This window comes from Leopardus geoffroyi, chromosome C1 (genome assembly GCF_018350155.1).
Source record: "Leopardus geoffroyi isolate Oge1 chromosome C1, O.geoffroyi_Oge1_pat1.0, whole genome shotgun sequence".
Classification (NCBI taxonomy): domain Eukaryota; kingdom Metazoa; phylum Chordata; class Mammalia; order Carnivora; family Felidae; genus Leopardus; species Leopardus geoffroyi.
Window position 1 is genome coordinate 85535085 of NC_059328.1, and position 13685 is coordinate 85548769.

The following is a 13685-nucleotide window of genomic DNA, read 5'->3' on the forward strand; positions in this document are numbered from 1 at the left end:
GAGACTGAGACAAAAATCAAAGAAAAGACAATTTTACAGAGGAGAGGTAAATCTTAACTGTGTGAAGCATGAAGCCATTTAAGTATCTCATTGTATAATGTTGCACAAATTGCTTTATCTTCTCCTTCTATTGTTGTGGGTTTTCCAGCTGCTTGGTGCCCAGGTTTGCATTCTGAGGTCCCACAGGGATATATTTCATCAGAAACCATGGCCCTGGGGCCCCTGGGTAGCTTAGTCAGTTAAGTGTCCAACTTCAGCTCAGTTCTTCTTACAGTTCATGGGTTTGAGCCCCATATCAAGCTCTGTGCTGACAGCTCAGAGGCTGGAGCCTGCTTCAGATTCTGTGTCTCCCTCTCTCTCTGCTCCTCCCCTGCTCATGCTCTGTCTTTCTCTCTCTCAAAAATAAATAAACATTAAAAAAAAAAAAATCCATGGCCTTGACTGACTACAATTGCAATGCTTGTATTTAGAAAAAGGAAACAAATCTAGAAAAACACCAAGTGGAATGGTCAGGTAAGAGAGGGTATCAAAAGCACATCACAGGGGTGCTTGGGTGGCTCAGTGTGTTAAGCATCTGACTCTTGGTTTTGGCTCAGGTCATGATCTCGCTGTTTGTGAGTTCGAGCCCTGAGTTGGGCTCTGTGCTGACAGTGTGGAGCCTGCTTGGGATTCTCTCTCTCTCTTCCTCTTTCTCTGCCCCTCTCCAACTCATGCTTTTCTCTCTTGCTCTCAAAATAAATAAACTAAAAAAAAATGCACATTACAAATAAAGAGTCATTCCAAAGAACTCAAAGCAGGATCTTGAAGAGATATCTGCACATGTGTTCAATGCTTCATTATTTACAATACCCAAAAGATAGAAGCAACCAAAATACCCACTGACAGATACATAAAGGAAATGTGGTGTATACACACAATGGAATGTTACACAGCTTTCCAAAAGAAGCAAAATTATGTCACATACTACAACATGGAATGAACTTGAGAACATTATGCTATGTGAAATAAACCAGTCACAAAAGGACAGTCAATACTGTATGATTCTACTCATGTGAAGAGGCTAAAGTAGTCAAAATCATACAAACCCAAAGTAGAAAGGTGGTTCATAATATGAGGAAACATGCATGATACCCTGTTATAAGAAAGAAAAAGATATAGCCTTTTTATTCTCTTCAGGCCTTCACCTGACTGGATAATGCCCACCCACACTGGGGAAGGCAATCTACTTTACTCAGACTATAGATTCAAAGGTTAATTTCATCCTCTTACAGACACACCCAGAATGTTTGGCAAATGTCTAGGCACCCAGTCAAGTTCACACATAAAATTAGCCATCACAGTAGGTATACCTATTTAATGCACAAATAAATCAAAGCTTAAAGAGAGGGAGAGACTTTGTCAAAGACATACTGCTGAAAAAGCTGAGCTATATTCCAACTCAGAAGGATTTGGCTCCTAGACTTGGACCATTGGGTCATTCTACTTCCTTTTAAAAACAAGTTTATGGAAGTCACACAAAATTACATTTGTAGTGGACACCAACAATATCAAAGCAATTTTATTATTGCTTAATACATCTTTAGAGGGGCAGTGAATAGAGACAGGAAGCAACAGGGGGTACTGAGATTCTGGCTACATAATTCCATTTCTTTTTCACTCTATTCCATCATGACCTGTGCTAATACATAGGCTTACATTTAGATAAAGATTATAATGGTTTTAAACATAGAACACTAAGATAAAGTAGTTATTATTCTGTTTTTAAAGGCCTTTTTTTTAATTTGCTGATTTATTTATCTTATGTCATCTCTACGCCCAATGTGGGGCTCAAACTCACAACCCTGAGATCAAGAGTTGAACACCCTTCTGATTGAGCCAGCCGGGTGCCCCTAAAAGCATGATTATATCAGACCTAGAGCATTTTCTTTTACAAAGTGAAATAGAACAGTCGAACTACTGATCATTTAGTCAAGCTTCTTCCCATAAATTCTGACAACACTACAGTACTATAAGGAATCATATCAAGCATAGAAGCATCTGCTTTGTGTAACCCATTTATTCAAATAAGAAAAGAAAATAATGCAACATAGGGAGAAACAATAAGACAATAAGACAACAATAAGACAACAATACTACCTTGGGATTTTAATCCGTAAGGCCCTTTTATGACTCCTTAGAGTCTTTTTAAAATTTTTAAAATTTTATTTTTTTAAATGCTTATTTTTGAGAGGGAGAGAGAGTTCACATGCACAAGCAGGAGAGGGGCAGAGACAGGGGGAGACAGAGAATCCCAAACAGACTCCATGCTGTCAGCACAGATGCCCCATGTGGAGTTTGAACTCATGAACTGTGAGGTCATCACCTGAGCTGAAACCAATAGTCAGACACTTAACCAACTGAGCCACCCAGGCGCCCCTCCCTAGAGTCTTTTAATAAAACAAAATGTTAGTTGTCAGAATGGAAGGCTTTGAAGCAGAAACACCATGTAACTAGAGTTCCAAGAAACAGAAATGTGAGCCTTGCCCTCATCAGATAAAAAATTTTCAGTGTTGGGAATTCTCTTTCATAGATAGAATTTGAAGCCTCTGTAATTGTACTTTGTTTATATCTTTTCCTTTTTTTTTTTTTTAATGTTTACTTATTCATTTTGAGAGAGAGAAAAACAGAGAGAGTGCACATGAGCAGGGAAGGGGCAGAGAGAGAGAGAGGGAGAGAGAGAATCCCAGGACAGAGCCTGACACAGGCCTCAATCCCACAAACTGTGAGATCATGACCTGAACCAAAATCAAGAATTGGTTGCTTAACCTATTCAGCCACCCAGGTGCCCCTTAAACAAGAATATTTTAAAACTGATTTGTTGAGCTGTAGGGTTTTCTGGAACATTGATATTCTTTTATGTGAAAATGTTCCATTAAGGTTGTGTGTGTGTGTGTGTGTGTGTGTGTGTGTGTGTGTGTGTGTACAAAGGGATGGAAAGTAGACAACATGATTGCCAAACATTGCCAATGTGGAATCACTATTTTCCACATTTCGATACTTCTATTAGGAAATTACAGCTGCATACTAACTTGCACCACTTGGTCCAACAAAATAGGGACATTTCCTCCAAGATGATAGGAAACACTACTAGATACCAAATACCTTTCCCCTGGAGCTCAAGTTCTCAGATTCTAGCTGGTCTCACATGACTTCTGCCGCATGACCCCACAGAGTTTCAGTCTCTAATAACTGACATATTTAAGTTACTAAAATGGCTGAGAAAAAAGTTAAGCTTTAAATGCGAATTATTTCTTTTTTGTGTCATTAAATATATGTTTTATAACCAAAAAATAATGTATTTAACTAAGAATAAAAATGTACTTCTGACCTTAGGATTTTGTGCCGGCTGTCATTTTACACACACACACACACACACACACACACACAGCATTTCACTAACCTAATCAACAGTGGAGACACAAGAAATTAGTGTATTCAGACACTCATTTATTCTGTAGCCTATGGGGAATGGGCCAGAAACTAGAAGGTCATTTGAATTTGAGTTTAAAATCTTCATTTGAGAAAAGCATGCTGTGAGTCTAATATGTAATTTAGCAAACAAAATACACATGAACAAAACATCGTTTCTCTTATGAATAAGTTGGTGCTATAGTTTTCTTGTGTAAAGAATGTTCTCACAGGAAATATAAAACCTAAGCAGTAATCAAAATATTATTCAACTTTCTGGGGCAATCTAAACCTCAAATCAGATGACCACAGAATAGAAGCCACTGCAGTCTTGTTTCAAAAGAAAAAACAAAAACAAAAGAAAGAACAATACCCCTCCTATATCCACCAAATAAGAACCCCAAAACTGCACTTTCAGTCAAATGAGGTATTTTGGGCCACATAACAAAAAGATACGTTCTTTCTGCTTTTATTTTTATGCACTGCTTTTCGGTTCTACAGAAATAAAAGCTATGCCAAACTTTTAACTCTTTAACTGCATAATTCTATATGAATTACATAATATTTTGTTTCTAGGATAGAGACCCAACTTTTGAGGACATATTGTATACATTTCAAAAGACAACTACAAAAATTGTTTTTTCACATTTCCACAAATACTATGCAATTACTAAACCTGTAACATCTAGTAAAGACAGAAGCTGTGAGAAATGACAATGCATTTAGAAAAAATTACAACCCCCCCAACATCTTTTGTAAATACCATTTTATTACAATTAGAGTGCATTACATTTATATATCAATATTTTTCATTTTCACAACCTTATTAGGGAAACAAGTGCAGTAAATGACAATGGTGGTTTTAAAAAAGCCAATGGGAGCCCTTCTAAGCTTGTGACAGAAACATAATGGGACCAAAGCCAGGTTCTTGTGCAATTTGTAAAGCCCTTGGTTTGCAGTTATTAGTGCGGCGACTTAGCTCATCGAGGACTCTGTGTCGCATTTGAATAACTAATGTTTCAAATTATTAGTCATTCTGATTTATATTCATCCCTGCAGTTTCCATTAATTTAATTACCCCTGCCATCAACGTAGTTGCTTTTGTTACTGCAGTTTGAACTCTGGCTTCCTTTTCTCAGGGAATTAATTTGTTAGGTTTTTCCAGATGATTGCACTCTTGCAACTTCCACACAGATTTTATAACCTTGATTTTTTTACTTTTCTTTTTGCCACATTTTTAGAACTATTTAACACATATTTAGAACATATTAAGAAGCTTCCTGCAGCAAACTTCAAATGACATAGCTTACCCCAAGTTTAGCACAGTCTGATGGTTCCTCTGGAAATACAGGCAGGTAGAGGCTTTGGGGCTTGCTGGAGGGACTTGGCCTCCCCCTCCTCAGCCTGGGATAAGCTTGAACCCTTTTTTGACCATCCCGACTTTGCCTCTTATCTAACCTAAATTCTTAATCTCCCACCTGTTCTCATTTCTGTCCTTTCTCTTGTCAAGGCCCAGAGCAGCTGTTCTCAATGCTTTGTGTTGAAACATTCCACATGATACTCAGTAAAAGCCTGAGTATCTCTTACTCTTGCTCGTGATTGGGTTTTGTGGCTCTCCTCTGGACCATCTCCAAATTCTCCTGCTCAGTTCTAACAAGCTGGCCTAGAGTTCTCTCACAAGGATCTGACTAGCACAAGAATTAGCTCGTCGTTAAAACCCTTCGGCTTAGGACTGCAACTGCCTCATACTGAAGTCATTTCCCTTTCATTCTGAGCTTGCAGTCATCAAGGATTAATGCTACCCTCAGTGTTTGCCTAAATGGTAATGCTTTCTGGAACGGAAAAGAGCTGTGGTAATTTTGTGGGGATAACAATGATAACATGAGTCACCTCAGGGTTTGGCGTAAATAATTCAGAGTTGACCTGGTCTCTCTGAAACACGTGATGACCTTGAGACACGAAAGAGTGAAAATGAGTGCCTAGAGCTCAGGAGAGTGATGGGGGTAGAGAGAACTATTTAGGAGACATCTGGGAGACAGGTGTGGCCAAACCTTTTGCCGAACACACTGTGATTACAGGTGAGCAGCTGGGAAGGAAGCCAGATCACAAGGAGTTCAAGACCATCCATTCTAAAAGTTAGGCAAAGGCAAGAAGGAACAAGACAGGAGTGTGTTCATGCAGAGGCAGGTACAGGTAAAGCTAACAATGTGAGAACGGAGTGTTTTGAGCCTTCTCTTAGGTAGAGGGACTTTGGCTTTAGAGAAATAGAGAATTTCTTGGGGGAGGGGATTATTTTAAAAATAAGAACAGTTCGGGGCACCTGGGTGGCTCAGTAGGTTGGGTGTCTGACTCTTGATTTCAGCTCAGGTCATGATCTCACAGTTGTGGGTTTGAGCCCCACGTCAGGCTCTGAGCTGACTCTGAAGCCTGCTTGGGATTCTCTCTCTCTCCCTTTCTCTCTGCTCCTCACAAGTGTGCACCTTCTCTCTCTGTCCCAAAATAATAAACTTAAAAAAAAAAAGTAAGAACAGTTCTCTCCATATATTTATTAGGGCAGCACGATTCAATAGCATTTTCTATGGTAATGGAAATATTCGATGTCTGTAATGTCCAATATGGTGCACACTAGCCACATATGGCTCTTCGCATTTAAATTTCAATTAATTCAAATGAAATAAAGTTAAAATTCAGCTTCCCAGTTATACTAGCCACATTTCAATTGCTCAATAGCCACAATAATTAATTGAAATTTAAGTGTGAAGAGCCACATGTCGCTAGTAACTATTGCATTGGAAAGCTCAGAGTTAGGGTTATTACTACCTAAAGTAAAAGATTAATCTGAAAATACCAGTGTCTTCAAACAATACAAGTTATTTTACCTGTATCACATGCAAACCAATCAGTACTGGGGTGTGGTGGTGGGGAGGCTTTATCACCACCTAGTCATTTGGAGATGCTTGTTTCTTCCATCTTGTGTGGCTGCCATCTTCAACATAAAGTCCTCAAGGTTGCTGTGGAGAGGAAAGAGAGGGAGTACAGAGGATCTCTTGGGAGGTTCTATGGGCCACATTTAGAAATGGTTACATCACTTTACCTTCTCCAATGGCTAGAAATAAATCACATGGCCCTACGTAACTGCAGGCTAGGCTGGAAAATATTTAACCGTGTGCCCAAAAAGAAAAGGAAACAGGTTTATAGACATACGACATTACCCTGATACATTTATCAACAAGAAAAAAAATTAAATTTGCTGAGAGTTCTGGGATCAGTCTCCAATAACTTCTCCATGAGGAACTGGAAATGAATCTTAACTAGTGTGCTGGAGACGTGCATCTGGTACAGTTCTAGATGTAAGGAAGAGACTAAAAGATCAAAATGGGCCCATGGGATTAAACATAAAACAAGGATCAGGAGGAAGAAATGGAATTAAAATAGAGAGTAGGAAGTGTGGGTTTTGCTGAGAGAGAATCACATCGTCCTCCAAAAGGAAAACAAAGGGAAAGTGTGAGAATATAGAGATTTTGAGGTGAAAAGGGGAGAAATGACAGAACCTTGGGTTGAATCACTTTGTGTTCTCTGAAGACAGAAGGAGGAGCTGTCTGCTGGGTACAACAGGGCTGGGGAGCCATTTGTGTAGGTGCTTAAATGAGGGAAGAGACTTGGCACAGGTACTGTGAAGAATGACTTGAGGCATTTGCTGAAGAATCTGGAAGGAATCAGTTTAACCTGGAGACCATGATCTCTCATAGGATGTCAGGTACACTGGAATGCATATCTTCTTTTTCTCTTGATAGATATCCCTATGGTAAGCCATAGCATCCTGTTAATCTTGTTTTTTTCATAGCAATGGACTTGGAAAACATAACTTAAACTTTTTCCTTCTGCCATAATTAATATACCAGTATAAGCGTAAAACATCAAAGCTAGTGAATAGATTAGCATGCAAAATTTTCAAGAAAGATGAATAGAAAATACTGAAGCTAGTGATTGATATTTTGACATCGGATGAATTGTCAACACCGCATCATTTGATATTTGAGAATCACATTACTTCTTGTTACTAAAACTAGGAAGAAAATACAAATATTCTTTCTTGGAGATATTGAAAAATCTTGGAATCACAACCAATAGTTTAATATTATCTTCTGTATTTACCTCTTACTCCCTATTCTACCTCTTCAACTTCCTCTGTACCCATGGTCTTAAAGAGATCTCTTAGAAAACATTCATTATTGGGGTGCCTGGGTGGCATCAGACTTCAGCTCAGGTCATTATCTCACAGCTTGTGAGTTCGAGCCCCACGTTGGGCTCTGTGCTGAAAGCTCAGAGCCTGGAGCCTGCTTCGGATTCTGTGTCTCCCTCTCTCTCTGTTTCTTCCCCACTTGTCTCTGTCTCTCAAAAATAAACATAAGAAAAAAGAAAACATTCATTATTTAATATGAGGTGGAGTGGGAGGGCAATATCTCACTTTATTTGGTTGACTTTTATTTTTTAATCTGCCCAGATGTTCTTCCAGATCTCCTTTCTTATTAGTCCATGTGCATTGGGGCTGACTGACTTCCAGGCTCCAAAGGTGACCGTTAAGATCCAAGCCTGGCCAATCAGGCCATTATACTCCCCTGCCCACATTAATGGGCGTGAACCAAGCCAGACCAATCTAAACTTCCCTTGAGATTTTAACTGGAAACAATGTGAGTTCTGAGGAATGTAAGTCTGGGTACTTGTAGGCATCTTTGTCAACACACTGGGACAGCTTGACCTGAGAATGAGGTCAACATGAGGCAAAAAAGATCCAATAGTTACAGAGTGACGAGACAGAGATGACAGAGACAGAGGCAGACAGGGACAGCAAAACAGAGAGAGTCTGGAATTTATTAAGTCCCTGGATCCAGCCATACCTGAAACCGATGCCCCTGAGGATTTCAGTTATATGAATCGAGTTCCCTTTGTAACATAACCTAGTAAGAATTAGGCTTTTGCTACTAATAGTGGAGAAAGTCCTGACAGTTAAGCTTTAAAAGTAAAGGTTCAGGCTGAAGAGGAGAGAAATTTGAACAATGGAATGCAACAAGTAGTCCCTGCATTTTTATCTCCCTCAAATCTTTGACCTTTTTGATAATGGTACTTATGACATGTCCCAGGGGACAAGAGTAGAAAAGAAAACAAAAGAAATGAAACCACTTTCTCAATTGCTGAGAAAGCTCAGAGAAGACCTGGAGAAAGATAATGTAAAATCTGGGCTTTGTCAGGCAATTCACTTGATAGTGTCTCAACCCGATACTACTGCCTATTGGTTACTGGATTAAGTCAGACAAGTTGGTCAGAGTTGTGTTAAGACGTAAGGGGATTCACATGGGTTGAGCGTCAGTTTGCACATTAGTGGCTATGTGACATTAAAAAATTGTTATATATCTTAGGGTCTTCTGTAACCAGAAATGGATAAAATATCTTCTGTGGCAGAGACAGCAATTATCCCCTAATATCCATTATCTCCTTCACCCATAGTAACAAAATATTTAGCTAAGCACATGCCTTCTCATTTCCCAGTCTCCTTTGCAGCTAGGTGTGGCCATATGACTAGGTTATAGTTATAATCATGGGATGCAAGGAGCACTGTCCACTGTAGATTTGGGGAATCTTCCTTAAGAGACAACTGATCATATGGTTAGTCATTTAAAAGTCTGCAAATGCCATTAATAGGGAATTGGTTAAATTATGGTACATCCTCCCATAACCCTCCCAGACAGGATTAGCAACATTTATTAGACACCCTGATAGCACCCTGTTTTTCTCCCCAGTTAGACATGTAATGATATTTTACTTTTTAGAATTATTTAATACCCGCCTCTTCTATTTGACTGTAAACTAATGAAGGCAGGGACCATGAGGGCAGGCATTCTATGCCCAGTGCTTAGCACCATGCTGAGTATACAGTAGATGTTTAATATCAAATGTCTAACAAACACACACAGAATATTATGCAGCCACTTAAAAGTATGATAATGTAGAATTGTTTATTGACATGTCAAGTTACTTGTGATATAATGTTAAATTAAAAAATCAAATTATAAAATAGTAGATAAAGCATGATCTCATTTTTATAAAAAGAATAGCTATGTATACAGATACCTTGATCAAAATGTTAATAGTGGTATGATGGTGGATGATTTTATTTTTGACTCTTTGTACTACTTAAATGTAAAAAATAATAACATTCATTTGATCCATTATTTTCTAATCTACAGGTCATTTTCATTTTGAAAAAAATCAAGCAGATTTAAAACAACTTTTTTTTCTCACAAAATTTCACTTGAACATATAGTAATCAATTAGAAAACATTAGAAGCAAACTGGATTTCTGAATGCAAATCAAAACATTGGATTATATTCACCTTGATGCTATTTCTGATTAAAGTGGGCCTCTTACAAAATGATCATTATGATACTTTCATTTCTGTATGAGATTCATTATTTTAATGTCCATAATTACTCATTAGACTCTTCTCTCTCTTGTTATGCACATTCCTTCTTAGGATATGGAGAATGGAATACATCTTAATTTCTTATTCTATTCTATGTTTTAGCTGAAGACAAGAAAGATAAAAAATAGTTAAAAGGCAACGGACTTCTAAATGTAAGACAATGTCAGCGGCTGCTACATTTAAAGCACTTCTCTTCCATGAGGCAAGTTTGCAGAGGTGGTTTTTTTCCTAACAACACACCAAAAAGTTACCAATTCTAAAAGAATATTCATTTTAAGCAAACACTTTTGATAGCCTTACTGGTTATAAAACTATAACTGGGATTTTTTTTTTTTTTTTTTAAATAAGCTCTATGCCCAAGGTGGGGCTTGAACTCATGACCTCAAGATCAGGAGTCACATGCTTTTCTGACTGAGCCAGCCAAGCACCCCTATAATTGGGCATTTTTAAGATTAGCTTATAATTTTCTCCTTTAAAAGATACTAGTTTATATAAACAAGACATTTACAGATAATCTCTACAAAGCAACATAACCGTGGATATCTTAAAAGTTTAAGTATAATTGCACTTATTTTATACAACAGTTAGCATTATTGTGGGGAAATGAAAGATACTTTTGTGTGTAAATTCCATTTCCCAACTAAGTGTAATTGAAAAGTTTCATTAAGGGGCAATCTAAAATTAAAAGAGGAAAAGAAAAAAAAAATAGGGTAAATACCAGATATTGCAATCTGTCTTTTAGTAACGTTAATTTCGTTGTTCTTCCTAGTTTCAGTCCATGGACACAAAGACCTCAGCACCATAGTAAGAAGTCACACTATGACCTACAAAATGTGACAGCCCCGGGAGAACTATTACACCGTTATTCATTGTCTGTAAAATGTCTAACAGAACAGAGATAAATATTGTGCCTGGGAACCTGAATCACACAATACAAATCATTTATAATACAAATTGTGACGAAGAACGTGTGCTGTGCAGCAAGGCTCTACATGTTCTTTGGACGCTGAAAAAGTTCAATGACGCCTTATACTCTTCATTTCAGATCTAGGAGCATAAAAGCTGGGTTCTCTAAGTAGGATTTCCACAAATTAGAGAAGCGTGACATTGTAGCACCATCGATAATTCTGTGATCAGCTGACCAGCTCACGTTCATTATCTGTGCCTTAAACACTTCTCCTTTCTCGTTAAATCGGGGAAGGACCTAGAAATAAGGTAAAGAACAGAGTCAAACTTCACTTGCTCCAAGTACAAGCTCTAGCAACAGCAATGGTGAAAGATTAGGCAACCCCCCTTCCTGCGACAGAAAAGAAAGGGGCATCCCAACGACTTGAAAATTTTTCCCATCTCTGTACCTGCCTCAAGCTTTTCAGTTTCTCCAAGGTACTTCCTGTCTCCTGTATAATTTCCTTATATACAGTAAATCTCTTCTCAGATTTCAATTTGTTTTTAACAGTTATTTATTGAGCAGCTACTATGTGCCAGGTACTCTTCTTGACTCTGGGGCTAAACCAGTGAACAAAACAAATAACAATCCTAGCCTTCCTGGAGCTAACATTGTATGGAGAAAGGGAGAAAATTAAGATAAATAAGCAAAATACATAGCATGTTAGAGAAAAGTACAAAGAAAAAATAAAGCCACGTGGAAAGGGGAGAGAGTGTAGGCAGTGGCTAGATGTAGGCAACATTTTTTGTTTGACAGGGTGGGCAGGGAAAGCCTCACCATCGTTTCCTTACTGAAGGCAGCAAGGAAACAAGCCAGATGTATCTTCAAAGAGAGACAGAGGGGAAACATGACTTTGGAGTGTTAGAGGAACAGCAAAGTAGGCAGGGTGGCTGCAGTTAGAGGAACAGCAAAGTTGCAGGGGTGAGAGGTGGGAGATGAGGTCATGGATGGAGCAGAAAGAAAGTGGGGCACACTGTCAAGGGCAATGCTTCTCAATCTGTTTTTGGTAAATGACTTTACCTGGGTGGCTCAGTTAGTTGGGTGTCTAACTCTGGCTCAGATCATGATTTTGTGGTTCATGGGTTCGAACCCTGCATCGGGCTCTGTGCTGACAGCTCAGAGCCTGGAGCCTGCTTCGGATTCTGTGTCTCCCTCTTTCTCTACCCTTCCCCGACTCATACTCTCGGTCTCTCTCTCAAAAATAAATAAAATAAAATAAAATAAAATTAAATTAAATTTCTAATCCATTGCAAGCTATTTTTAAAAAAATATATTAAAAGTAAATTACTAAAAGAAAATTTTAAAAGATATATAAAACGCAAGCCCTAACTTCTTGTATTAGATTCAATACACCAAAAATCACCTGTCAAACTGCTGTGAAAGCATCTAAGCCCTACTCTCCCTTTCTGTACTGCATCTAAGCCCTACTCTCCCTTTCTGTATCCACAGTCTGGATACAACATTCATGGCCTCACATGGGTACCTGATCACACTGTGTAGCACCAGTGGAAGGCCATATAGGCCACTGCAGCTACTTTGGCTCTGATCTAAGTGAGATGAGAAGTTATTGGAGGTTTCTGGGCAGAATGGTCATTTACTGAAAGGGGAAAACTTCAGGAGGAGTAAGTTTGAGGGTGGGGGGTGGTGAGGAAAGGAACAGGAAATTCAAGATGCCTAATTAGATATCCAACCAGGATATATGAATTTCCAGATCAAAGGAGAGATATAAACTTGAGTGTCATCAGTATATAAATGGCGCTTAAAGCCATAAGATGGGATCAGATAAAGAAAACGGCCAGAAGGGAGCCCAGGAATAGCCCACAGCTTAAAGAGAGAATCAAAATCTTCCTTGGGAGATAAGGAAGTTTCAGCAAAGGAGCCTCAGAGGGAATAAGCAGTAGACAGAAGGAAAGCCACAATAGCAAGGTATTCTGCAAAGTCACAGTGAAAGATGTTTTCCAAGGAAGTGGGATGGCTCAGTTAACTCAGGTGCAGCCAATAGGTCAGGGAAGACAAGGACAGAGAACTGAGTTATGTGGGGGTTTTCGTAACTTAGACTTTTTGGCAACAAGAAGTTCAAAATTTATAGTGAAAACAGAAAATGACAAAGGAGAGATGACTCTATGAAAGAAAGGGATTAGAGACACACTGTTCCTACCCAACAAATATTAGAAGACTTATACTCCAAGAACTATTCTTCATAGCTTGATGAAATCATGGGTAACAATGATTTGGTAAAAACACACCTATTGAACAGATATCTGCACGCCAATGTTCATAGCCGCACTATTCACAATAGCCAAAAAAAGAAAACAACTCAAATACTCATTAGAGATGAACAGATAAACAAAAAGTGATGTACACAAGCAGAGTTTGTTGGGCCAAGGAAAAACTTCAGGAGATGGATGGTGGTGATGGTTGTAAACACATGAATGTACCTAATGCCACTGAACTGTACACATTAAAATGGTAAACTTATGTTTTGTAGATTTTACCATAATTACACACACACACACACACACACACACACACAATCCAGAAGAAAATACATCTTATCTTTAAGGAAAAAGAAAAACAAAACTTTCTCAGATAGGTATGATGGCTTGGAAACTGTAGGAAGTCAGAATTCTGTGAGATTCAAATGCTGAATTCTTGCTGGGTGGAGAATGGGTGACAGGGAAATTATATTCAGAGACACTCCTGATTTGTAAAGAACAGAGTCTCACTATGTGTTTCTAGATCTCTCTCCCTATCTCCTCTCTATGCTAGAAGGGAGAGTAGATGCTAGGAAAAAGGAGTAACGTAGTAGC

General features: G+C 38.5%; 2 protein-coding genes across 2 annotated transcripts in view; both read right to left on the reverse strand.

Annotated features, from left to right (window-relative positions):
• Positions 1–4964, reverse strand: part of LRRC39 (leucine rich repeat containing 39) — a 29182-nt gene extending 24218 nt beyond the window's left edge. The window contains exon 1 of the mRNA XM_045478411.1: positions 4758–4964. The gene's annotated coding sequence lies outside the window, so the exon portion shown is untranslated. The remainder of the gene's footprint in view (positions 1–4757) is intronic.
• A 4471-nt stretch (positions 4965–9435) lies between these two features.
• The window catches only part of DBT (dihydrolipoamide branched chain transacylase E2), a 61633-nt gene continuing 57383 nt past the window's right edge, over positions 9436–13685 (reverse strand). The window contains exon 11 of the mRNA XM_045478412.1: positions 9436–11133. Within this exon, the coding sequence (XP_045334368.1) occupies positions 10966–11133 (168 nt within the window). The 3' untranslated portion in view covers positions 9436–10965. The remainder of the gene's footprint in view (positions 11134–13685) is intronic.